The sequence below is a fragment of the Thalia democratica genome, chromosome 4 (assembly GCF_965202585.1).
Source record: "Thalia democratica chromosome 4, ktThaDemo2.hap1.1, whole genome shotgun sequence".
NCBI classification, from domain to species: domain Eukaryota; kingdom Metazoa; phylum Chordata; class Thaliacea; order Salpida; family Salpidae; genus Thalia; species Thalia democratica.
Genome location: NC_139168.1, coordinates 29472434 through 29500253, shown reverse-complemented (window position 1 = coordinate 29500253; position 27820 = coordinate 29472434). Strand labels below are relative to the sequence as shown.

The 27820-nt window shown below is 30.4% G+C and overlaps 1 protein-coding gene across 1 annotated transcript; it reads right to left on the bottom strand.

Moving 5' to 3' along the window:
• Nucleotides 1-1880: 1880 nt before the first annotated feature.
• On the bottom strand, nucleotides 1881-27115 carry LOC145834000 (uncharacterized). Its single transcript, XM_082941301.1, has 32 exons — nucleotides 27055-27115; nucleotides 25002-25142; nucleotides 23988-24173; nucleotides 21564-21685; nucleotides 21044-21135; nucleotides 20736-20806; nucleotides 19818-20043; nucleotides 19395-19513; nucleotides 18174-18312; nucleotides 17551-17732; nucleotides 17127-17255; nucleotides 16298-16415; nucleotides 15778-16065; nucleotides 15404-15567; nucleotides 14875-15084; nucleotides 14517-14633; nucleotides 13864-13964; nucleotides 13544-13612; nucleotides 13047-13255; nucleotides 12223-12384; nucleotides 8795-8878; nucleotides 8373-8545; nucleotides 7990-8075; nucleotides 7575-7672; nucleotides 6980-7050; nucleotides 6025-6082; nucleotides 4517-5708; nucleotides 3925-4082; nucleotides 3483-3674; nucleotides 2979-3243; nucleotides 2540-2683; nucleotides 1881-1976 (listed from the first exon to the last, which is right to left on the bottom strand). Exons 1-32 carry the CDS (start codon nucleotides 27094-27096, stop codon nucleotides 1946-1948), a joined length of 5439 nt encoding a protein of 1812 aa, XP_082797427.1. The 5' UTR covers nucleotides 27097-27115; the 3' UTR covers nucleotides 1881-1945.
• Nucleotides 27116-27820: the final 705 nt, after the last annotated feature.

The window sequence follows — 27820 nt, the reverse complement described above, 5'->3', positions numbered from 1 at the left end:
GTCTGAGGAGGTTTCCTGTAAGTCGTTTACTTCAAAAAGATCTGCTTTATAGGGATCCATATTTTTATCTATATGAAAGTTTTTTTGTGTCAAATCGAAACTTGACTACTTAATATGTTGATGTTAAAAATTCTAGAATTTTTAGGTTTTAATTTTGGCCTAAATTGTCAAATTCCAGGTTTCTAGGTAAATTGGCAACCCTGAATAGTTTTATTTTTTAGTCTAACTTAGTGACTTTTCAAAAGACAATTGGAAATAAAAGTATACAGGGTTGCCAGTTTACCTAGAAATTTAGTAATGTATAACATATATTTTTAGAAACCATTTATGATCCCAAATAACATATATATCAGGTTATAAAATGGTGAGAGGGATTTCGATCGTCTTTGATCTATGTAATTGTTAAATAAGAAAATGTATGTTAGAAAATATGTAATTTACTTGAAAGTAGGAGTCATAAACACTTGATTTTTTTTTCTTTATATTTTACATAAACAAAATAAACTTTTTTTGTTTAAGTTTTACCTCAGGGTCAAATATTTAATAGCAAGCTAAAATTAGTAAAATAGCAATATAAAAAGTAAAAATTTTATGACAGCCCAAAATTTAAAAATCGCCCCCTTACTAGTTATCGCCCCCCGACTTACTAAAATCGCCCCCAGGGGGGCGATATCGCCCACTTTGGGAAACCCTGCTCTAGAATTTATTTGTTTTGACTATTAAATAAAAACTTAAACAGTAATTTCATATCCTACTTCAACGAGAATACTGTACATCAGAGGTCGGCAAACTGCAGCCCGCGATCAAACATAAATTTTGGTTAAAAAACAACCAATACAGCAAAAGCAGGTTCAATCTTTTTTATAATAAATGTTTACAAACACGAGCGTTTATTTGTGAGTAAACTGCAAACAAAAACACCATTTTTTTGTTGATTTCCAATTTTTGTAGATTTTTTGTAGACACCACATTTCAGTCCGGCATAGTGTAGTTTCAAGGCTGTTTTGAAAACTGACTGATATTAATTATAAGTGTTATTATACCAATGTTTACTAGGTTTCTAATTCGATTTAAGTTTACATATAAGTATAATTTAAAAAGAAAAATAAACATAATTAACTAAGCAAACTATTTTAATCTTTGCTTTATAAATTAAAAAACGTAAAACTAAAGAATTAAAAAAATGAATAGAACAATCTTAATAAATTTTAGTAAAAGTATACATGAACTCCATACATCAATGTATTCTAACAAGAAAAATACATTACTTTATAAAAAACAATAAAAAAATAAGTATTAGCTAGCATTAATTTAAAATAAGCATTACATATGAAGCTTTTAGAACTACATTTTCCATTTTACAGGGTTGCCAAAGGCTTTTAAAAAATTTCTTCTAGGTTATCTAAATTTCCTCCAGGTGTTTTACAGAACAAGTTTTTTTGGTCCATAATTAGTATAAAATTAGTTTAAAGATAAAAACTGTTTTATATAGTATAACAAAATTTAAAAGATACTGTAGAGCTACTTCAAATCTGTTTAAAAAAAAATTTTTTTGATGATGACAAAAAATTTTGGTCTATATGATAGATTTATTGTATCTAATCAAAACTTCATTACTTTACATGTAAAAATTCTTTAAATACAAATTTTTTAATGACTTTTAATTTTTAACTAATTTTTTAAGTTTTTTTTTTCAAATATTCTCAAAATTTCAAAGTGTTTTTTTAGGTTTAGTTACCTAAAATGTCGAATTCCAGGCTATTTTGGCAACTCTGTATTTAATCGTAGTGATGACTAATGTTTAAAAATTACCAATAAAGTATAACAAGCACTTATCAAGTAAAAATTTATTAACTTTAAACTGCTATTATAAACATGGTTGACACATGAAAGTAAAGAGACAATTATTTTTTTATTTAAGTACAAATTCTTCTGCTGTGAATTCTCAACGCCATTGACTGAAAGATGTTGATTTTCTGAAATAAAAATTAACAAAATTTACTATAAAAAATAAAGTTTTAACTTTTAAAAATATTTATAGTAATAACTAATATATATTTTTGGGGTAGCTGTCAAATTTGCACGAAGACACTTTTGCATGAGCACACAATTTTGCATTGGTTGAATTTTTTATTATTTTATTAAGTTATTTTTTTTTTCAACTTAATATCTTTTTTTTTTATTTTCTTTGTTGCCCTTAACACTCTATCGGTAGATTTTTTTTAAATTAATTAATTTTTATTTATAAGTTTTAAATTTTTTTTAATAATAATTTTTATTAGTTTTTTTTTTATTTTTGTTTTTTCTACCACTGTTACCCCTAACCCTTACCCTCGGTCAGTAATTTTTTTTTTTTAATTTATCTTTTAATTTTTTTATATATACAAACACATATTTTTTTTTACTCTCGTGCAAAAATGTAACTCCTGCAAAATTGACCCTCGGTGTAAAATTGTCTTCGTGCAATTTTGACCCGTTCCCTGCAAAGTAAAAATTGCAAATACTGAACTACATAAAAACTTAGACACAAAATACTAACGTGGTGTTGCTGCTCCCAAACACGCTGTTTGATTGGCTGTTAGCACCGAACGCGTTCGATTGGTTGTTGGATCCGAACGCGTTATTTGATTGGTTGTTCGCCAGATCACCGAAACCTCCACTGCTCTGGTTGTTACTTGCAAACCTGAATACAGGTGGTATACTTTTGCACTGGTTGAGTTAAATTAACAAAATAGAAACACTATGATCCAAACGAGCTAGTTAAACAAACAAATATTTATTTACGTTGATTATACAGTAATTGCTCTCAATAACCAGTTGACTGCTAAACTATAGGAAGCTAATTATATTACTCAATGTCAGTGATCCACGGAAGAAATAAAAACTCAATTTTTATTTAAACTAACTAATAAAGAACTAGATCTTTTAATTAAATATTTAGTACATTTTTGAATCAAAAAAAAAAAAAAAAAACGAACGATCCAAATCCACTCGAGGTGTTTCCCCCAAACCCTGAACTCTGTCCGAAGCCCGAACTCCCGCCAAAAGTCGCCCCTCCTCCGAAAGTGGCGGCGCTTCCGAACGTCGGGGCGTTCTGGTTTGCTGCTGAGCCGAAAGTCGAGCCCTTATTAGCTGCTGAGCCGAACGTCGAGCCCTGATTGGTTGCTGAGCCGAAAGTGGCCGCACCGCCGAAAACCGAACTCTGTTGAGGTCGGGTGCCGAACGCGGACGGGCTTCCAAAAGCTGAAACAAATGAAAGCTACATAAGAAATGCATAAGCTGTAAAAAATATTTCAATATAGTTTTAAAAACAATTAACGATCTACTTAAAACAGTTTTAACTTGGTAAACCTCATGTTAGATACGGTGAAAAGAGCAGAGCTCGAAATAAGCGACTGATAAACTTTAAATACTTTCTCGAATTCTATGAGCGTCATGAAAAAAGATAAAAAATTAACAATTTTTATTTGAACAAAACCAACTTGGTGCCGCGCCGAAACCACTGGACTGCGCGCCAAAACCAGTGCTCTGGCCACCCGAAAACGGTCCAGAACTGCTCTGGCCGCCAGAAAACGGTCCTCCCGCCGAAGCAGACGACTGCCCAAAGGAAGAGCTTCCGAAAGTTGATTTGCCGAAGGGAGAGCTCGCACTGCTGCCGAATATAGACTTGGAATCTGCAAAAAATCAGCTACTAATACGCTTATGATGAGCAAGATAAATGTTAGTTTGAATAACACGTTTAAAATTTTTATCAGAACAATAATCCAATTTTAAAACCCTTTTCAACGCTCAATAAAAGCCCGATACATACTACTAACCTGTAAAAAGTTTCACGCTTATAATGAACAAAGACAACACTTATGTTTTGCAGCTTAAAAAAATGTGAGCTCGTTGCAAAAAAAAAACAGTTCAAAGCTAAAATACCTTGCGCAGCGGTGTTGTTGTTGTTGGTGGGTGAGCCGAAAGGATTGGAATTGTTAGAGGCGTTGGTAGGTTGACCTCCGAGTCCCGACATGAAACCGCCGCCACTGCTGCTCGTGCCAAACGCCGAAGACGTAGTGTTGCCGAACGGCGATGTCGCTCTGAAAAAATAAAGTACAGTGGAGTAGTTTTTGGGTTGAACAGCTGTTTTTACGGCAGAAAGATGAAACTTTGCTGCTTCTGTTCAATGTTTGTTAATAACTATACATACCAATTAAAATGAATTTACAGGATTTATTTTGTCAATTGGTTAGTTGTTAAAAAGGAAAAGTTTTACGCAATTAAAAGCCTGTTGAATTAGGAAAGAGATTGTATTTAAATAAGATTTAAACTATACAATTTATTGTATTTTTTAATGAAACCTGTTTATAAAAGTACATTGATATCACTTCATATTTTTTCCTCAAAATAGAAAATGATATACCGTATAACTAAGATACATTATAATTTGAATAAGATAAATTATAATTGTCAATCTGTTCAAACATTGAAGCCTGTTTTAAACCACTAAACATCTAATAACATTCAAACTAACGGTTGCGAGCTGCCGAACACATTGCTCGACTCGGTCGCCATTCCCTCCGAATTTTCCTTGTTTCCGAACACCGAGCTCGTGTTGGTAGAACCGAACGGGCTGCTCTTGGCTCCTCCCCCTCCGAACGGATTGCTGGCAGCCGTCGACGCCGGAGTGTTCCCGAATATCGATCCGGAGCCGGACGTGGTCCCGAACCCGGTCGAACCGCCGAAAACATTTCCGCTCGATGGCGCTGTCGTTGTGCTGCCGAACACGCTGGCGGTGGATGCAGTACCGAACGTTGACGAAGCGGCGGGAGTCGTCGACGAACCGAAAACGCTGGGCGTCGCTGTTGTGGTTTGGCCGAACCCCGTAGATGTCGTGGCTGCGGCTCCAAAAACACTAGAGGTCGTTGTCGCGGCGCCGAAGCCGCTGGAAGTTCCGAAAACACTAGGTGTCGTTGTGGCCGCCGCCCCGAAAGACGACGTGGTTCCGCTGGGTGCCGCCGTGTCTTTAACGGCCGTGTCTTTGGCGGCGAAGGAGCCGAACGAAAGCGAAGCGTCCTGGGAAGAGCTGCAAGTCTTGGACGCTCCGAAGATGGTGGACTGAACGGGGGCGGTCGTCGCAGGTGAAGCGCCAAAAGTGGGAGCGGCGCCGAAAATGGTCTCTTTCTTGGGTGGCTGCGCGGGAGGCGCTTCGTCTGCTTTCGGTTCGACTTTCTCCTCAACCACGGGAGGAGCGGGAGTTTCTTCTGCCGGAGGAGTTTCCGTCTTCGCTTCAGGCAGTTTCTCCTGAACGGGCGGGAGTTGAATTTCGGCCGCGGGCAGAGTCGGAACCTCCAAAACTTCCGGCGGCGGGGTAGAAATGGCGTTGTCAAGGAAACTGGTGACGTCACCCACCGCGAGCACGGGCAGCTCTTCGATTTTTTCCTCGACTTTGGCGTCTTCAATAACGTCTTCCTTTTCTTTTGTGACATCATTTTTTACGACGTCATCGTGTTTGGGCTCGGCTGCGGGTTCCGTCGAAGTTCCGAACAGGTTTTTGGCAGCCCCCGCGGATGCAGCGGCGGGTGGAGCTGAAAACAGCGAAAACGCCGGTTTCTCTTCCGGAGCTTTTTTGTCTGAGGCGAGGCTGAAGGTGAACGAGGTCTTCTGGTTGGCTGTTTCTTCCTGGGAAGTTTTCAGGGAGAAACCGCCCGTCGCCGGCTTGGCAGCTGTAAAAGTAAAAGGTTCTGGGAAAGAAAAAAAAAAAACGGAATTAGAACTTTTTATAAGTTACTGCACTGTAACTGCATTTTTTTCACTACAAAAAACATTATAACAGTAAAGTGAGCTTGAATACGTAACAAAAAATATTTGATTGAGATTTATTGTGTCTGTAGCAAAGGTTACTGTAAACTGTAATAATAAAATATGCTTTACTTATATTTTTGTTTAACTGTATCTTATCTTTTCTACAACTTTTAAAAGCATAGTTTTTTATTGTTTTAACACAATTTTCAAGTTACTGTTTCTTTTAATCAAACAAACTTGTGCTGCTGGGTAAACTGAAATTTCCAAAAAGTCCTTTACTAGCAGTTGTTGTTTCCTGAAAATTTTTATTTTATTTTATTATGATTTCAGTCAAAGTCTATAAAACGTCTGTAATTTATTTTATAGTTTTTTTAAAGTGTGAAAAAGACAACAAGCAATAAATCAAACTTTTAAATGAATTTAAAACAAAAATAGTACATTCCTATTTTTCGTTATATTTAACATTTTCAACAAGAACAAAATCAAAAAAAAAAAATCAACAGGATTGCCAGATATTTTTGAGATATTTCTTCCAGGTTTTTAGAAGTACACGTTTTTGGGTCTATTTTTAGTTTAAAGCTATGTTAAAGGTTAAAAACCGTCTTAATTATTATAACAAAATTGAAAAGATATTGTAATGCTACTTTAAATATGTTTTTTGATAAAATCTTTTTTTTGATGATGACAACTTTTTTTATGTATATGGTAGATTTTTTGTGTCAAATTAAAATTAAACTACTTAACATGTAAAAACTGTTTAAAATTCCTGTTTTTATTGCATAAATAGTCAAATTCCACGTCTTTTCAGAACTCCAGACTTTTTGGCAAACCCGTATCAAACACCCTTTATAAAAAGCAAGCACTAAAAGTTATAAAAGTAAAATTTATAAGTAATGTGAATTAAAATTATAAAAAATCAACAAAATTGAAAACTTAATGATGATATGACAAAAAATTAAATCAGTAGTTATTAAAGCGTATACAATCAATATCATTAAAAACAATAATGACATTCACACAATTTTATGATGATTTCGCATTTGTAAAATTTTAAAACAATTTTAGTAATAGCTTTATATTTCCTTTCTGTATAAAAAAAGGACACTATGTTACTTAAATTCCCAAAACTAATTAACCACTTAATTAATGTTATAACATATTTATTTTATTTCACAAAAAATAAAAAACTAACTTCAGCTGGTTTTTTATCAGCAACGGCAGATAGCGGTGAAAGTTTTGTCTTTGGCAATTCAGCTTTCGGCTCTGTTTAAATGTTTAAATATTTTACACAGACTAAATATTTGAATTTTATGTTTAAAAAAGTATATGACACGAATTAAAGTATTTGCTTAAATTGTTTATAATTATAAATTTCCGAACAAATTTTATTTTAATGATGTCAGTTTTTAATATTAAGCTATTTTCATTACCATTTGTTTTCTCAAAAACATTAGTTTAAACTTATGATTTTCTTTATAAAATATTATGCATTATAAATAGTTTAAGTGTAAAAAAGTTGTAATATTTTATTGAATGTCAGTCCAGTGATGTATTTTCTTCAACAACTTATTCTCACAAATTTATAGTGTCAACACTTACAATTTTTTTGTATAAAAGTAAGCATGCATAATATTGTTAATTTTCAGTTTGACTAACAAGATCGAAAAATAAGATGAAATAAACTACAAAAAATGTTTTATGATGAAACTTGGGAGAAAAAAAAAATATTGTTTTAAAACGGCTTATTATTATAAATTAACAAAAATTTGATAAAAAGATAACCAAACCTGCAAACGGAGCCACGGATGATGTTTTCTGCTCATTGACGACTGTATTGAGAACCTTCTGCACCTCATTGGCTACCCCTGGTGGCACATCGGCGTTCCTATTGGTTCATTTTGTATTTAGTTATTATTCGTAAAATAAATGAGCTGTTTACACGACAACAAAATATAAATATCTTAACTTATCCTGTTTAATTGTTAAATTTTAAACTCTTAAACTAATCGTGCGCTACATAACAAACTTAAACTATTAAAAATAATAGTAAATATTTTACGTTACCAAAAAACTTTAATGAAATCTCGTATAAAAAAATGGACTAAACTACTTAAATTCATATAGAGTGATAGTAGTTTGATTTTGAAGAAAGTTTTTCGAGAACATTGAAAGTTAAACGTAAAGACCACCAATAAAACTCACGTCGGCTTGAACTGGGGAGAAAACTCGGGTATTTTTGGCTGGTTTGCTATCGGGGGGTTTTCTTTTAAATTTTTCACGTTGACAACCTGAGCAGAAAGAAAAATTTGTTGTACTAAAGTAATTTCACAGTAAAAAAAAAAGTTCAACATTTGAATAAATTTGACTGTTGTAAATTTTTTAAACGTTTGACAACTTTCCAAAACACTATGGAACTTCAACCAAAACTTTTATTCAACAAAGTTAAATGCAAACTACAAAACACTCATATGCGTGCGAGTAAATTTCATTTGCTCTACAGATTACTAAAACTCAATCAAAAAACTATACGTATATAAAATTTATATAATGTCAAAAATCATATTTATATATATAAAACCACTCACAAGCGGGGGGTTGTTGAGGTTTGAAGCGGCCTCCTTGAACCCCTTCTTCGAGTCGAACATCGTGCTCGGAGTCTGGTGCTTCGGTTGGTCAGGGGCGCCGTACGTGATGGTGGACGAGCCAATCAGAGATTTGAACTGGTTGGAAGGCGGCGGTGATTGGACGCTTTCTTGCGCTGCGCAAATTTAAAAACCTTTTTGTTGTTCAGGGAAATTGTCAGTTTTGAAAAGAAATATTTTAAAACGCTTGATTGTGATTTTTAGGACTGATACTACACACATAAAATGCATTGACATTCAACTATTTTTGATTAGGTTATACAAACTAGTATTAAAGTTAAAACCAAACTATATTCTTTGCTTTTTCTTTGCATAGTAAGTAACGAACTTTAGTACTAAAACGAGATAATTCTTACAAAACAAACGTTTAATTGAAGCAACTTGTTCCTGGCTGACTTGCGAAGACTCGGATAAAAACGAATCGTCGCCTTCCGACTGAACTGCTTTCACTGCCGAGAAAAAAATATTTTGATTTCAACGTTTTTGAGCGTGTTCCATGGTGTTAAAATAAAACTTAGCAAGCTTCCAGTTAGGTTTTACTATTTACATTCGCATAAATGTATATTTTTTGTAATATGACAGTTAGTGTAATTGGATAAAAGAATTAAAACATTTAAATAGTTATACTAATGTTTGTTCTAAAATCCAGTGGTCTTCAAGCTAATCAAAATCTGTGCACCCTAATATGCAAAATAAAAATTCTGTGTACCCCAATGTGCTAATATCTAGTATAAGTTTCAAGTTTCCCGTAATATCTAGTGCAGGATTTGCCAAATTTTTTTTCACCTTCCAACAAGATTTTTCAAAAAACACCTAAGACCTTTTTTTGCTCTTCATTATCATCTCTAAAATATCTAGTGTAAGTTTCAAACTATGGCCTTGTGGCTCCCCTTTTACGGCTTGTGACCCCCTAAATTTCTTAACTTATTCATAATATATAGTATAAGATTCAAAATTACTATTAAGAACACCTAAGACCTTTTTTTGCTTTTCATCATTAACTCAAGATTAACTAGTGTAATGAAAATGGGATGAAGGTAGTCTTCCTCTTTTGATTTTAAAGACCGGACAGGATTGAATTTTAGATAAACATAAAAAAAATGGTAAGAACCATTAAAAAAATCAGTCACAGTCTTATACAACCACTTTGAAGAGATCTTTCGTTTATTAAAAAACAAACATTTTCAATTCTGTAGAAAACAAAAAAATATACTAGCAACTAGAGAAAATTAAGTACCGTAAATTAAATATTTTTAGCAAAATTTAAAATAAAACTAAAAACTACCATATTATTAAAATACTAAATTTCATACTTTTACTTTAAAATTAATGGAACACTTATATTTGAGATTAGTCAGTAAAATTTGATATAATTTTTCAATTTGAGAAACTGAGAAAAAGACACTTTGGAAAATTATTTTTGTTTACTGTAACTAAGAAAAACTATTTCTATAAACAACAAACAATTAAAAAAAAAAAAAAAAAAAATCCCCTAGTATTGTACTTGATAAAAAATTTTTTTTTTATGACATTTTCAATTTTTTATTATTAAAACTATTGCTTAAAAACACTGTTTAAATTAATTTTTGCCTTAGTTTTTTTAATCCACCATTGTTCTGTGTAGTCTAAATTAGTTCTTATAGGGCTTTCTAAAATTCACAGCAAAATTAGCAAAATTTTTAAATGGCAATTCTTACCATCCAACTCACGTTTTTAGAGGAATAATTTTATCAGAAGCTAATAGACTTAAAAAATAAAATGAAAAAACAGAAGATTATGAAAAGGCACTAATTAACTTAAAAATTAAATGCAGTAGATCAAGTTTCAGTAAAAAATCAATAAATAATACCTTTAATGAATTAGATGAAGTATGTAATAAAGATCCTAGTACAAATAACATAAAAAAATCAGAACAAAATGAAAAAGTGACTTGGGCAACCAGCTTTAAACAATTTATAAATTTTAGCAAAAATGAACAATGTTACAGTACAGAATTATTAAGATTAACTTATAAGAGACCAAAAACACTGAGAAATATATTAATAAACAAAAATAATTTTACAAAAACAGAAAACAACAAAACAGCTGAATGTGGAAAGTGTGCTTTGTGTGGAAATTTTGGAAACTATAATAAAAGTATGATAAGTAATAACAAAACAATACAAAATATGAAAATTAAACAACAATTAAATTGCAAAAATTATGGAATTTATGCAGCTACATGCAACATATGCAAAAATTTATACATTGGACAGACTATGAATAGCTTTACTAAGAGGTGGAATGCCCACAGAAACATATGGAAAAACAATAAAACTGAACTAAACCATGAAATAAAAGACCAATTTGCTCTAATTATACATTATAATAAATTTCACAAAAACAATATACCAGAAAAGATAGAAAATGCCTACACAGTCCAATTTTTAGAAAGCCCTATAAGAACTAATTTAGACTACACAGAACAATGGTGGATTAAAAAAACTAAGGCAAAAATTAATTTAAACAGTGTTTTTAAGCAATAGTTTTAATAATAAAAAATTGAAAATGTCATAAAATTTTTTTTTTTTTATCAAGTACAATACTAGGGGATTTTTTTTTTAATTGTTTGTTGTTTATAGAAATAGTTTTTCTTAGTTACAGTAAACAAAAATAATTTTCCTAAGTGTCTTTTTCTCAGTTTCTCAAATTGAAAAATTATATCAAATTTTACTGACTAATCTCAAATATAAGTGTTCCATTAATTTTAAAGTAAAAGTATGAAATTCAGTATTTTAATAATATGGTAGTTTTTAGTTTTTTTTTAAATTTTGCTAAAAATATTTAATTTACGGTACTTAATTTTCTCTATTTGCTAGTATATTTTTTTGTTTTCTACAGAATTGAAAATGTTTGTTTTTTAATAAACGAAAGATCTCTTCAAAGTGGTTGTATAAGACTGTGACTGATTTTTTTAATGGTTCTTACCATTTTATTTATGTTTAACTAGTGTAAGTTTAAATTTTAAAAACAATTTTTCAAGTTACGATTCATGCACCCCGAAATCAATAAATTTCGTGTACACTAGTGTGCACTGGTGCACACTTTGAAGACCACTGCTTTTTTCAACAAAAATTTAAAGTGACTAAAAGGTCAACAAAGAATACGTATATCACAGTGAAACGTTCTGATTAAATATATCATATTATTATATTGAATATAAAAACAACATATTAGTTGAAATCTTAATAAATTGATATATTTTCTCTTTATTTTTTATAAGTATTGACTAGCAAGATTTATCGAGAATAGTGTTAATTATGAATATAATTAATAATTATTACTTTAAATCGAATATTTAATAATTGTTAAATAGTTATATACCTACATATTGATAGCCAATCTCATAGAGTAGATCGAGTATTTAAAAAAATCATTAAAATATAAATTAAAGTTAACATAACTTAAAAAAAACATCAGTTAATATGTATATATATTTATATATACCACATATGTTTTTGTGTTAAAACTTTATTCCAACTAACGGCGTTTCACTGCTCTCAAATAAATTTAAGAACAGATCTACAGAGTCTCAAAACAGCTCTAAGGCTTTGAGACTCCGTAGATCTGTTCTTAAACTTATTTGAGAGCAGTGAAACGCCGTTAGTCGGAATAAAGTTTTAACACAAAAACATCTGTGGTATATATTCCCATAAACTCAGCCTATCAGGATCTCTAGGATTTAACGCCTTTTAGTGTTACATCTTATATATATAACTTAGACGTCTAAAAACGTTGATACAAACAAACAAACCTGCAGGGTTGTAGCTGCATTCGGACTCGGTTGTGACGTCATAATGTGAAGATTGCGACTCGATCGGCGAGCTCGTTGAAATGACGCTCTTCTCGTTTTCGACTTTGTCGAGCTTGGTGAACATCAGCGAAGTGCTGCTCAACGCGTTCTTGTACTTCCGCACTGAAGTTGTAACTTTGTTAGATTTTTTTCCAACATTTGAAACGCTGCGTGTTCGGGTGAAACTGCTGAGCTTAACAATTTTTTTTGACATTGTATAGCACCGGGTTGCTAAAGCATTTTCAAAAACTTTTTCCAGGTTTTCTGCATTTCTTCCCGGTTATTTAAGGAAAAAGTTGTCGTTCTATTTTTAGTATAAAACTAAATTTAAGGTTGAAAACTGTCTCAAGTAGTATAACAACATTGAAAAGATGCTGAAAGCTACTTTGAACGTGTTTTAAATAAAGTAATTTTTCAGTGATGCAATTTCTTAAAACTTTTATGAAAGATTTTTTTGTATCTAATCGAAGTTTCACTACTTTACATTTAAAAATAATTTAAAATTCCAGGTTTATTAGTGAAATTCTAGGCTTTCGCAGGTTTTTTTTTGCTTGAGTTGTAAAATTCCAGGCCTTTTGGCAACCCTGATAGCACCTTACACTGACAATTACATAAATCTTAAAACTAAAAGCGATTTTCGTATAAAAACTTTAAAATAAAAATTTTAGCTTTGAATTTTCAGCTTAATTAAAAAAGTTAACAGCTTCTAGCTTGAAAAATTAGCCGTATTAGTCAAATAAAACATATATAATAAACATTCTTATTCATTCAAAAAAACTCCATACCGGTGGTTCTGACGGGAGTCCTCGTTCTTGCGGCCAACCAACTCGCCAGTTCGCTGTTTCTCCTCCCCACTCCCATGTGTGACGTCATGTTGAGGTTTCTCTTGCGCGACTGCTGGGGAGGAGTTCGGTGTGACGTCATATTCAATTGTGACGTCACACTCTTGTTCAGCGTCATGTTGGACACCGACTCGTTCACTTTTTCGATTTCCCTGCGAAATTTAATTTAAATAATTTTTCCAATGTTATTAATATTTTCACTAAAAACTGTGAGATTTAATTGTGGATTTGAAATATTTAAAGTTCGCTAAAAAAAAACAACCTAAAAGTATCTTAAAAATACAATTATTTGAAAAGTTTACTTGTACAGATTAATTGCTATTACAAGCATAGTTTTCTATTCTAAAAAATCATTGATTTAACTATTTTTTAAGTTATAACGGCGTATATTAAAAATATGGAATAAGTGGTTTGCAAAGTTAAAAATTTATAAAAAAAACTTTTCAATTTTTTCGCTCGTCTTCGAACTGTAGTAAGAGCTGAGTCCCGTGGTTCGTTGTATTCTTAGCCTGTTATAAAATAATAACATTCGAACACGAATACTGTATTAATTATGTATCGCTTGAGCTGATAAAATTTAAATGTATAATTGGATGAAATATAAACAGTTTTTGTAAATAAAAAACCTAGGACAACTACCGCTTTAAAACCAATATAGTGTCAACCTTGAAAGAAAAAAAAAGCACATTTTAAGCTCTAAGCTACTAATAACTGTCAACCTTAATGATAAAAAATAGCTCAAAAACTTTAAACACAAGACCTGTCAAGTTTTTGTGAAATGTTTGTCAGTTTTGTTTCTTGTCCGTGCAAAATATTAGTCTGGTTCATGATTGCCTTGTGAAGCGATTCCCTGCCTTCGATCTGAAAACAAATTTTTAAATATTTTCTGTCCTTCCAAGACAAATGCAAAACATTAGTAGATAAAACGTTTTTGAAATTCCAAAAGAAGACATGGATAATTAACGTTAATGTATTTATATGAAAATATATTTGTAATAATTTAAATCAAACTTAATAAAACTTTTTTATCTTTAGATGCTTTGTGAATGCTACAAAGTATTTAATATTCTTGAATTTTCAATAATATTAATTTCAAATTATTAAATTGTCCTTAATAAATGTTTTTTATTCTAATGGATATTTATTACCAATATCCATAAAATAATCACACAAGTATAACGATTTAATTTACTTACATTTATATTTTTATTTATTGTTATTACATATCTTATATAGAAAACCAAATTTGAAAACTAATTTTAAACAAATTTGATAACAATAAAATTAAAAAATAAATTCTATTTAAAATCATAATCAATTTGTAGACGCTGCTGATCAAATAATACTCAGCTCATTCTTACTAATAAAGTTTAATGATTCTTCTTGAAGCATATTTTCCTGAAAAACACAAACCTCTTTTTGTTTCTTCGACTTTTTCGTTTTGCTGATAAACTCCTGCCACTGATCGTTCAACTTGGCATCGGCTTCCTTCACCGAATCCCTCACGTACGTGTACAAGTGTTTTATCTCCTGCAAGTTAAATTAATTAAATTTCTGTAAGTCAACATTAAAACAGTTTGATTAAATTTATTGACAAACAGTTATTAGAGGCAAAATCATCAGTTTTGCTGACAATGCTTTAGTCCAAACGTACTTTAAACAAACAAACATAGTCCACTTTAGGTTTTAAAAACTTGAAACTTAAAGTTTATTTTAATTAGATAAAAAAGTTAAAACAATATTTTTTAATTTTAAGCACTGTTTTAGAAACCTTCAATGATTTTTGGTCGTTGACGTCCAACGGCCTCGACAGCATCGCCTCGCGGAACTTGTTGTCGCGTTGCCTGGCAACGTTGTTCTGGTGCGATTTGAGAGAAGAGAAGAGTTGCATGCATGAGTGGTTCAGCTGGCAAACTTCGTCTGACTGGTCACGCATCGTCGCTTCCATTTCCCGTTCAAATATGGCCAGCTTGTTGACCTCCTGGAATAATTCACTTATAACTACTTTTATGGTTTTAAATAATGATTAGTGTTTAATAAATTACTAAAAGATAAAGAACTAGTAGTTTTTTGATGATGCAGATATTTACATCTTATACAAAAAAAAATTATTGATTTACCTCAATAATAATTATTATTTTATTTTAAAATTCACAAAAGTGCTAATTTACAATAACAGCTGTACACATAAAAGAGACTACGTTGGTGTTTGAGGTACAAAAAACTGTATTTCATTGAGCTAAATTTTACACACACACATTATTACAGACAATTAAATTAATACATCCCATGCAACCAACAGTGTTGTGGTCGTGCCTGAACTTGACGCTTCCCAATGATTCGATTTCCTTCTTGACGACGTCTCCTCCCTGCAGGAACTTCGCGAGCTCCCCGTCGAAATCTTCCGCCTGCCTCCTGATTTCCGCCGCCAGCTCGCTCTTCGGTTCCCGCTTCACCGGTTTCGCTGTTTGTTGGAGTGTTTTGTTAAAAAAATATAAAAAGGCTTAATTTGAAGGTATCTTGCGTTTAATAATTAAGACTTAATTCCAGTTTTAAGTGGTTGCTAAGATCCTGATTAATAAAAAAAGATCCGTTTTTTGGTCTGATGCTAATTTGTAGATGCTAAATAATATTCAACATCTCAAGCTTAAGAGGCAGTCATAAATTAATTTACCTTGAGGCGCAGGAGTCACGGGCAAAGTGTGAACCTTAACCGATTTGGTTTGCAGTGCGGGCTGAACGGCAGCTACGTTTCCAGCGGAAGGAGCAGGAACCGATGGTGCCACAGGAACTTTTACTGGCGTTACAGGAACTTTTACTGGTGCCACAGGAACTTTTACTGGCGCACTTTTCGGAGCGCTGAAGGCTGGTGCCAGGTTCAATGGTGCAACTGGTTTCGCTGCTGCTTGCGGAAGCTTGAAGTCCAAAGATGGTTTGGGCGCAGCTGGTGCCTGCGGCTTTGCTGTTTCGTTTACTTTGTTAAACTAAAAACTTATGATAATAAAACTTCATTTGAAAAACTGAATTTTTTATTTGTTGCGATTTCTAACGATATAATTAAGATTAACAAAAAAACCAACCGTTTATATACATTTTTACGTAATGGTTTTTCAAGTTCTTTTCGTATTTAAAAAGCCAAGTGTTTTCTAGGATGCACAAAAATTTATATTATATTATATATAATTTCAACTGACCTCCAAACAGACTGGATGTCAACAAAGGATTCACCGGTTCGCTTTTAGCTACGACAGCTTCTTTCGGAGCTTCCGGTATTTTGATCGCAGGCGTTGGTAGCTTGAGCGGGTTTGCAGCCTGAAATTGAAAGGAAAATTAAGAAGATTGCGTGTGTCTCATATTAAACATTATCCAAAAAATATTAAAAAAAAAATATTTGTAAATTGTCTTAATTCACATCAAAAATTTAAACAACATGTTTGCTTGATTGTATTACTTTCCAATATAAATATAACCTGTAAAACTAATTAAAATGTCACATTGCTTTTGGAAATCAACCTACTTCGAATATTTATATTTCAGCTATTAGATGCTTTTTATAGTTTGGAAAAACCCAAGATAACTTTTAAGTTATAAGAAATTAAACTTTAGCATTTTGATTAGGTTCCTAATGAATAACGGAATATTAGAGGTAATAATCAATCTATCGACAACAAACAACTGAAGTGGAACAATGAGAACAGTTTAAATAAAGAACAGCAGATCATGTACATTATAAACTTTATACCACAGATAAATTGAAGCCTTTTCCTAATAGGTATCGTGGTAAAAATTACGATCAAATTAATATGAAAAAAGTACATATTTAGTCAATTAATTGATTTTCGAAACCAATAATTAATTTGATATAACTAATGTATAATGGAAACTGGTGTAAAACTTCAAACAAGTAAACACACAACATTAAGTATGATGTTGTTTATAAATCAAAACTTTTTGATTTATTATTAGTTTTTTTAACTTTAGCACTTATTTAAACGCATGTTTGTGACTGGAAATTTAACTCACTTTCGGGGTTCCCCCGAATGCAGTGCCACCAAACAGGGAGCTGGAAGGCTTCACTGAGGGTTTCGCGGTGAGCGTTTCCTTGACAACTGGGGCGGCTTTCGGCGGTTGCTGGGTTACTTCTGGTTTCACCTGCGAATCAAATTGTTTTTAAATTGTACTCCAATAATTAAAGTTACAGCAATTATTATAATATTTTTTAACTCAATAAAAAACACTTATTCTTCTTTGGATAATTTGACTATAGGTAAGCAGACTAAAACTTATAATAAACAATAAAGACTAAACTGCAAGCAATGTTAACTGTAATATACTAAATAACTAAAATTCTACTAAATAGAAAAAAACTATTTATTTACAATTATTGCTAAAGTTCACGTTTCAATATTTAAAAAACACATTATCAAATTATTTTCAAATTTCCAACCTGCTGCTTCACTGTTGGTGTCTTGCATGCCCGCTCCCCCGTCAAGTCGATTTGCGCTGCTTGCCGATGCACGTTCGGGTAGTTGGGCTGCATGTTTGCCACGTGGTAGTGGTGAAGCTGCCCGTCAGAAGACAGGATCGTCAGCACCGGCATTGAACCGTGGTCCTTCTCGTTGTCTCCCACTAGCGGTTAAAGTTTAATTAAAAAAAAAAGAGACTGTAATTTTTTGTTTTTTTACTTGAATAAGATTCTAAAACGTCGATTGCGTTAATTTACTCAAATTGCAGATTTTTACTTTGAAAATGTTTATTTTAGAATGACCTAAATACCATTTACACAATAAAAGTTAACAACTTTTAATGAAACAAAACTAAAATGCTATCAACTAACATTGTAAAAATAATATCAATATAGTTTTTAGTATTACATTAAATTAACAATATGATTATTGAAAAACCAAACAACATAGATGAACACAAGACGCTAACAATCAACTTTAACAGTCTTATAAATTTCGAAGCTTACTCTCACAGTAACAAACACATTTGAAACCGACCAACTACAGAATGGTCTGGTTGACCGAAACAACAAAACTACTTAATTCAAACAACAAGCAAACTGACGGACGACAAAGTGCTTGCCGCAGTTCAGGTTGAAAGCGCACCCGGCCACCCACGTTTCCTCCGTGTAGTCCGCCTGTCCTTCCTGGTAGGGCAGTCTCAGCTGGCAGTGCTCGTCCAACGCCCACAACTCGTACAAGTTCTGTCCGTAGTAAAAATAATAAGAACAAATATAAAAAACATCTGAAATTTGTTAACGGGTACTTTGTTGAGTCAAGCAAAAGTAAACAAAGTGGTATGTCTTGAACGAGGCATGTTGTTAAATAGTTGCGAATATTATGAATTAGAAAAAAAAAATCAACTTCTGAAAATTTGCAAGTTAATGTTTAGGAACGGATCAGGTTTTAGCTTTTCTAATTACAGGGTTGCAACTGGTTTTTGGCAAAATTTAAAGTTTTCAAAATTTCCTCAAGATTTTTATAATTTTACGTTTTTGGATCCATTTTTAGTTTAGAAATTAGTTTAAGGAAAAAAAACTATGTTAAATCAAAATTTCATTACTTACCATGAATTTTATTCAATCAATTCATGAATTCCAGAATTTTCCAGGGTTTTTAGCCTAAATTGTCAAAATTTTGTGGCAACCCTGTAATTAAGAACTTCTTTTTTTTTTAAATTAGCTTTTTAATAAGAAAATAGAGCTTTGTTAATTCATTAGAAAATTAGACTTTTTTGATATAAAAATTTTTTACCCCAAAATTTAGACCAGTATTTTTCAAAATTATTTTCAATCAATATTAAAATTTATTAAATCAAAAATACCCTTACTAGTTATTGTCCCGGAAATACTCCCATAAGAGGCGACGCGGCCAATTTTTGAAAGCCTTAGGAATTAGACAAACGAATCAAGAAACAGTGGTTTGTGTATTAATCTTGTTAAGGATGATTTTTATCAAAGTTAACAATGATACTAGCTTTAAAATAGAAATTTACAGCATGACCTAACTTAATAGCTTTCAAGTTAAGTTTTTGATACCAATTTATAGCTTTGCAGTGATTTTCAATGTTTTTTTTTTTCAAATATCATCATGCTGTTTTCGACACGAACCACATGCATAAAGTAAACAAAAAAAATTAAATTAAAACATTTCCGAGCAAGGCTTTAAATATTAAAGTAAAAGAATACGAGAAAGCATTGATTTTGGTGCAAAAAAAAACCTACTGTACTCACTTAAACACAAAGCTGTATAAAAGTTCTGCCGAACACAAATACAGAAAACAAACTTTTTCAACGTCTTTTCCGATCAACGAGGTTTCGGCGGAGGTGGAAGTCAGGTAGGCGAACAAGTTCCACTGATCCAAGTGAAGCATGAAGCTCCGGGGAAGACACTCCGTCGACGTTCCTGTGCAGGTTGCAATTTTAAAATGAAAGTAAAAATTCTAAAACTTTTCAGCTTATTTTTATAGTACTAACATACACTGAACTTTTTTTTTGCAGTTTCGCCGACTTGATAACTTTAAAGAACCCACAATTAATATTACAACCTCAAACAAAATTTATGAATTACGAGTTTTCGTGTTAAACAATGTCCAAAATAAAAACGAGCTGTTGCCTCAACTGACGATATTAGTTTAATAAAAAACAAAAGGTTTCTACTCTCAGCGCATGTAACGCTTTTAAAGCATTTCAAAACAAAAACTACCAACCGTAGACGGGGTCCTCGTACAGCTGCCAGTGGGGCTTCTTGCCCACCTCCTTGTTGCTGGGCAACCTGACCACCAACAAGTTGGGCGAGTCGTACGAGGTGGACTCGGTGGGCAGGGCGGTGTAGGTGAGAGCCACCTGGTAGGTGGACAGCCACAAAACGTCCGACACCCTGACTTTGCGGTCCAAGGCCTCCCACGCCGGCACCAACCTTTTCTGCTCCAACGCCTTGAAACAATTAAAATGATTATTTTTATTAAATATTTTTTATTTGTGCATGCTACCACTTCAGAAGTCTGGTACTTTTTTTTGCGTTGTGACAATAAATTAAATCAAAAACCCACTTACTAGTTATTTTTGTTTCGAATAAATTAAATTATTTAGACAAAATAATTTTTACTTTTAATATTTGCAATATTTTCTCTTTCTAGGCCTTTATAAAGGTTTATTCAATTACTTATTTTTATTGGATATTATACTATTTACGGTAGTTATAACTTACAAATTTATCGATTCGTGAATTTATGTAAAAAACATTGTTTCGTTCAATTAATAATTTAATGAGATCCTCAGATATCAAAAATATCTTGTTTAAATAGAACTATAACCATTGATGTTCTTATGAAACAAAAAAAAAAATTCACGGCAATATAATTATCATTTTAAATGTTTGCAGTGCTTGAAAACTTTTATGTGTACTGCTAATAAAACTTCATGCTTTCCTTTAATAACACTGAATATAACTGCTACGCTGCAGAACAATTTTTTTTTTTTAACTTTGCTGAAAATTATCAAGAAAGTTTTCTATAATTTAGTTATAAAATTACTTTTAAAACTAAGTACACTAAAGATAGTCTACTATCTTTTATGTTGAAAAATTCTATTATCTAATAAACGCAACACTGTTATCAGCAACTCACAGGAGTCAGTTGCTGCAGGGAACCGTCGACACTCCCGACCATCACTTGCTTCCCTTTCGGACTCCAACAAGCTGAAATTAAAAAAATATTAATACAATCAATCTTTACAGTTACAATAGTGTTTAAAACAATCAATCTTTACAGTCACAATGGTATTTAAAACAATCGATCTTTACAGTTACAACGGTATTTTTGAAAAATTGACAGCATCTTGTTTGAAAAGTGTTTGTTTTAATTACAATAACGTAAATTTTACGTTGGACCACACCAAAAAGTTATTAAAAATTCAAAAAAAAACAGAAACGAACCGGCGGAAGCTCCAAAGGCGGCGGGCTTCTGAGCGTGAACCTTCACGTCGTCTTCCACTGTCAGCATGTAAAACGCTCCCGAAGTCAAACAGCTGTAAAATTGTTTTGTAGTATTTTGATTGGAAAGATCATGTACTGATACTAATAAGTTATTTTCGTTTTTAAATGATGCGTTATGAAAAAAATAAACATGATTTAGTTATAAATGTCATTAAAAGTCGTGTTTAATTTTTGTTTAGAGTTCTTGTATAAGATAATTAAAAAGTAAATACCAACTTCAATGCTTTATAAAAAAAAGTCTTAACATTGAAACATGAAAGAAAAATTAACAGTAAAACAAAATGCTGTTTGTGTATAATACAATACTTTAAATTAATATCATATATTAAGCTTACAATTTACATAGGGTTAAAAAATATACTTAAATGTTTATGAAAAAATTTAATTCATTCAACTGTATTATTAATAACATAAGCTGATTACACTACTTGGTAATCTTTTTATTTTATTGCATACTTACATGGCGAGATATTTGTAGAAGTTTGGGTCCTGAGATGGGTTCCAGTGCAAATCTGAAACTGAAATGTTTTCTCCGCTAGATGCCAGCTCGATGTCTGCAAACGCTAACTTTGTGTGCTTGGTCTGAAGAATATAAGAAACAGCGTTTAAAATAATTGGGTAGTTATTAACAACTTGCTCAAGTTGTTACAATTATAGCAACAAAATAATTTAAGGTTGAAACTCTTGGGAAGCAAAAAACCCGAGTCATTTTGAGTTTTTGGACAGTAACACAAGAAATATTTTTTGGTTAAAATTACTTTGGAAAGTAGGAAAACTTAAACTTAATTAACTGCAATAAATTTGAATTTCTTAAAACTTTAAGTTTTTAGATGAATTTATTTGCACAGTTATAAAATTAAAACACGTCTTCATCATTTTTATAATTCTAAGATTGTTTGTAAATTTTACAATGTTTTCTTTTAATTTGGACACATATGTTACATATATCTTTAATGCTTATATTAGTATTTATAATGTTTTTTAAATAAACTCATGTTTTATTTTTGCAAACAGAAACAACTACACTAGAGTTTTGCCTTTCGGCTCCTCAATATTTAATACAAAATAAAACTCTTGCAAATAACAACAAGCTGTACAAAAAGAAACAAGTAACACTATTACGTAACTGTATATACTTGAATCATTGGGAATAAGCATACAGTATTTTGTGTACTTTAAGTTAACATTTGTACATGAACTATAATTAAACACTGAAAACACTGTGAATATAAAACTTTTACAAGTATCTATAAATAAAGTAGGGGTAGCTGCAAGGCGAAATATTTAAGTAATAACTGAGATTGAAAATTATAAATGAAAAAAAACTGTAGAACTTTTTTTAATGAACGCAGCAAAAGTTTTGAGAGAATTTAACTTCATGTCATTACAATTAGATCAATTAGTTAGAATCTGGTTCTTTTTTTAAATCAAAAATGGGCTGGATCCGAATTAGAATAGTTGCGACTAATTAAAAAGTTAATGCTAAATTAATCTCTTGAAATAACATTTATTCTTTGTTTACTAGCTACAACAAGGTATTAGGTAATACTTAAATGAATAACTTCTTGTTTAAAGCTAATCAATTCAAACGATAATTTTCATTATAGAACACTTATCATTATATCCTTATCTGAAATTCATAATCATATCAGGTGAACGAGTAATTACAATAAAACAAAGTAGGCTAGAGCTTTAAAAAACAACTTCAATTAGACTGAGAAATAGAAAAATCATTAAGGCCATAAGGGGGGATGGGGGGGGAGGGTCCAAAATTTTTTTTTACAAAAATTAACTTTGGCTTTTATATGAAAGCTTTAAGTACAAACTACAAGTCAGTTTTTATAGAATTCAAAAATATCATATAACTTTTGAGATATTTAATTTTTTGTAAAAACTTTCCAATATAAACGTATGGACCGCAAATTTTTCGGCGTCAATTTTCTCGGAAATTTAAAAATTCACTAAAAACCTATCTCCTCCTTCATTTTTTGACCTAGAGACTTCAAATTTTTAGGAAATGTTCCTTTTAATATTTTAAAGAATCTGAATATTGGAAATTTTGAAAAATAAAATTTTATCCACAAAAAACTAAAAAAAGGGTAGTTTTTTGACAATATTTTTTTTTTTACTCAAAACTAAAAAAATTCATACAATAGATCTCTTTAAAGTTTAATGATACACATTCTGTAAAAATTTGAGAAAGATTACTCAAAAAATGAAGGAGAGATAGATTTTTAGTGAAATAGTCTTTTTTCGCATTTTTAGTTTTCGCCTTCCATAAGGAACCTATTGAACGCCCTTTCTTTGATCGCTTATATCTCAAAAGTTACTTTGAGTTTTTTTTAACGGTTAAAAGTGTCTGATAGCTCAGATTAAATTCTACAAAATAAGATCAAGTTGTAAAAAACAAAGTGGACCCCCCCTCCTATGGCCTTAAACGTTATAAAAGTAAAATTTATTTATAATTAACATTAGTATTTAAGACTAATCTAGTAAAAAATTCTATTTTCATGAATAAAAATCATCTAAATAAAAAATCTGAACTTATTATAACCATTTAAATATGCTAACATTTAAATATACAATGTTCTAAAATTACCAAACATGAATTGTGAGAAAATATTAAAAGTATAAAGGGGATAAAATGCAAAATACATCCAACATGCAAGTTCTGGGATATGTTCAAAATTTGCGGTATACTAAAAAATCCACCCCAGTCAAATTTGAGAACCGCTTACCGATCGAGGGTAAGGGGTAACAGTGATAGTGAGAAATAAATAAAAAAAGATACCGGTACATAAAAAAAAATTGGGTGGATTTTGAAAGTATACCGCAAATTCTACATGTACTTGCAGCACGCTTTGAAAAGAATGCAACAACTAACAGGGTTGAGCAGGTGGCGCATGTCGAAGAAGAGAGCTTGCAGGGAGTTGTCGGGCTGACTGGCGCACACTGCCAACGACAGGTTGTCGGAACTGATGGCCACCCAGCAGGGACTGGACTGCAGGTCGACTTCGAAGTGGCACGGGGGCGCGGACGTGCTGCCCACCAACTCCTCGCTCTTGTATCCCTGTGATTTTAAATATTAAAATTAGTTTATTTAGTAAAATAAACATTATACTACTAACTTCAATAAATGCTGCAAATATTTATTAGTTATTAATTTAGGTTGTACAAAATAATTTGGATTATCGCTTTTGTATCCCTGTGATTTTCAATACAAGATAAATTAATTTTAGTTAGTAGGATCAACATTTCAAAAAGTGTTATTGACTAACTTCAATAAATGCTACAATTTTTTTAGTTATTAATTTAGCTTATACAACATAGTTGAATTATCGCTTTTTTATCCCTGTGATTTTGAGTACGAGATAAATTAATTTTAGTTAGTAGGGTAAACATTTTAATAAATGTAATTAACGAACTTCAATAAATGCTACAAATATTTTTTAGTTATTAATTTAGGTTGTACAAAATATTTTGAATTATCGCTTTTTTATCCCTGTGATTTTCAACGGATGATAAAAAATAGTTTATAAATAAAATATTATAGCAACTATTTACTGACTGTTATTAAGTAAAAAACAGCTACTTTCAAGAAAACTAATAGTATTTTATTTTATTATGTAATTAAAGTAAATTTATTTAGTATATGAAAACATATTTAGATTAGTTTGCAAATATTGTTAAGCTTATACTTAACATAATAGATCCGGTTCAAAGTTGGCAGACATTAGTTTAAAATATACTTCAATTTTTAATCTTATTCTAAATAGCCTACCATAACAAAAAATTGTGTTCAAAAATATAAAAATATAAGTCAATTTAATTCAACCTTTTACATTCGCAACATACAGGTTGTGCATTATTTTCAAATTAAAAGACACAAAACACTAACTTTGAATCCGTTTTTACTTGCAACAACCGTGCATCCAAACTTGTTAGAAATTGCAACCAAGTTTAGACGTCTCTTTTCTTTTGTGAAGTCTTCATCGACTATCTTGTAAGATGATAGCTTCTTGAACAAAACTTCTTTTTCCTGGGGAAACGAATGCAGCATAATGTTAATTACTCAAAAAAAGTTTACAAACATGAAATCACAAAAAAAATATTTAATTCAACATTTTTTATTCATAAAAGTTTTCATAATTAGTTAAAATTAAAATAGTTATTACGCTTAAAAGCTATTTTATATATGGTATAATACTTGAGATTTCTATAAAAGTCTGATGACTCTAGTGCTGCTTTTTAATGTTGTGCTTTTAAAAAATTGTTTATAAAAAATTTACTTTGATTTTTTATTCTAAACAAATCTTTTTGAAAACGATTTTATTGGGTTGTAGCTGAATAATATCCCTACAAATATTGTTATCTGTGTAAAACTAAAAGTACTGCCACTAAGCAAGAAGCAATGTACAGAATTCAAACATGGTAGAAAAATTTGAACGAGATAAAAATAAAACTATAACCCCATCACAGAACTAAAACAAAAGTTTACAAAGCCTGGGTTAAGTTTAGGGTGATAAAATATAAAACAACTTTAATAGTTAAACATATTGTCTTATAGAAGTAGAACTTAAGGATTAAAAAAACCCTCCATCCTAACTATTGTTTGAATTTTAGCTATTAAAATTAGTGTAGAGATTTAATAAAAAAAATGCTTAAATGTTATAAATAACAGGCTTTTTGGTTCTTTTTAAAAGTAAGCTAAAACTTAAAATAATAAAATAGTTTTCAAAACCAAATAAAATTTTAATTTGAAGAAAATTTTTAAGATTTCTTATAGTTTATTATACTAGTATTTCCTTAAAAACAATTAAAAAAATGCTGTAAAATCAACTTCTTAAAATTTCAGAGAAAAATGCATACTTTTAAGCTTTATTCCAATTTAAAATTTCTTATAGTTTATTATACTAGTATTTCCTTAAAAAGAATTTAAAAAATGCTGTAAAAAACAATTTTTAAAATTTCAGAGAAAAATGCATATTTTCAAGCTTTATTCAAATTTAAAATTCAAATATACTATGCAAGGAAATTAAAAGTACTACACTATTTTCACTTAAATTGGATAAATCATAAAACCTTTAAAACTTCACAGACCATTTACTTTTTCTTAGTATTTTAGTTTTTAGAACATTTTATATAATCCAACAAAAATTATTAACTGTTTAGAAATAAAAACCAAAACATAAACCACTAATTTCACTGTTGAATTAATTTATATATAAAATTCAAAATTGCAAGGGCTTAAAGTTGCCTGCAAAAAAAGGAAATTTTAAAACGATTAAACACCCATAAAAAGTGCATTTACAACCCGCACTTTTTTGTGAGAAAACTTTAAACCCCTAACTCACAAGTATCTTTTTTGTTTCTAAAGTTACTTATGTAATAATATTTTTCCTTAAAATATTTAGTCTGACTTTTGTAGTTTAATATATTTCGTAGTTCTATTTACATATTCTAAAATTTCAAAAGTATTATGTTTGAAAAGAGATCCAAACAAAACAAGCTTGTTGGAATATACAATAAAAACAATCAGAAAAGTACTAGCTTCATAAATACATAAAAATATTGATGAAAAACTCTTTTTCTCCATGTTGTTAGTTTAACCCAGAAAAATGTACAACAACTTGATAAATCAAGTACTTAGCAAACAGTTGTCAACGTTCACATATTTTATAATTTAGAAATTTAAAATTTTAAGTTAAACACTAAATATTTAGCATTGTAAAATATTTTTATACTTTTATTTAAAAGATAAATATCTCTATAAACTTTTACTTTGATTTAATTTAAAAAATATTGGGTTGTAAAAGTTATAAATTGTATAAGGTTAAAACTTGAAATAAAGCTTGTTTCATTATAACCAGTTTGAAATTAAAATAAAGTATACTTTAAGAGTGTTTATGACAAATCAGTTAAAAATTATTCAAATTATAACAATTACTTACAGTTTTGTTTTGTTCCGGTGGGTAATCTCCATCATCAGACATTTTAATATAATATTTTAAATACTTCTGAAATGAATATTTTTTTAAACTTATTTAGATTAAACTTTACATACAAGCATAATGATATAAACCATAGTATATCAATAATAACCAAGGACTAAAAAAAAATCTTTCTAAAAATATGGTTGAAAAAAGTTGAAATTTATTGATCTAACATAAATATATAGAAAAATGTTTTTGCTCAAACTTCTAAAAAACTTACAAAAAACAATAATAAAATTTTTTAATAAAGTTCTTAAATATCAAATTGTTTAAGTATTAACAAAATTAACAATAAAATAATGTCTTGTTATAACTTTAAGCCTAGAATACTTAAAAGTATTAAACAAAATCATAGTAACTTCCGAAACAAAATATTTTATATCATTCATATAAATAGAAGTAATAATGCACTTCAAAAGCTTAAATAAAAAATATCAGAAATTACCTAATGTTTTTTCAAATGAACATATTTTTTCAAAGTTATGAAGCTATGCTACTATAACTCTTTTTTAGATATTTTATTAGATATTTTTACCCAAGGAAAATAAAATTTAAAATATGACTTAACAACCTTGGTTGTAAAAAATATATAGTTTTTATAGTCTTTTCTAAAAGTAGGTAGTAAGTAGGTTATAAAAATTTTTTAAAACTAAAAATTACAAGTTCAAACAATAACATAAGAGATTGTAAATTTATTTACTTATAGTGATGTTAAAATATATAA

Bases quoted from the DNA above. Each gene is read 5' to 3' on its own strand.
- LOC145834000 (XM_082941301.1), bottom strand. From the start codon at position 27,096: ATGTCTGATGATGGAGATTACCCACCGGAACAAAACAAAACT. The intron at 21,136-21,563 runs GTAAGTATGCAA...ACAATTTTACAG, and splicing joins TTCTACAAATATCTCGCCAT to CTGTTTGACTTCGGGAGCGT. The intron at 17,733-18,173 runs GTCAGTTTGCTT...TTTAACCGCTAG, and splicing joins CGGCAAGCACTTTGTCGTCC to TGGGAGACAACGAGAAGGAC.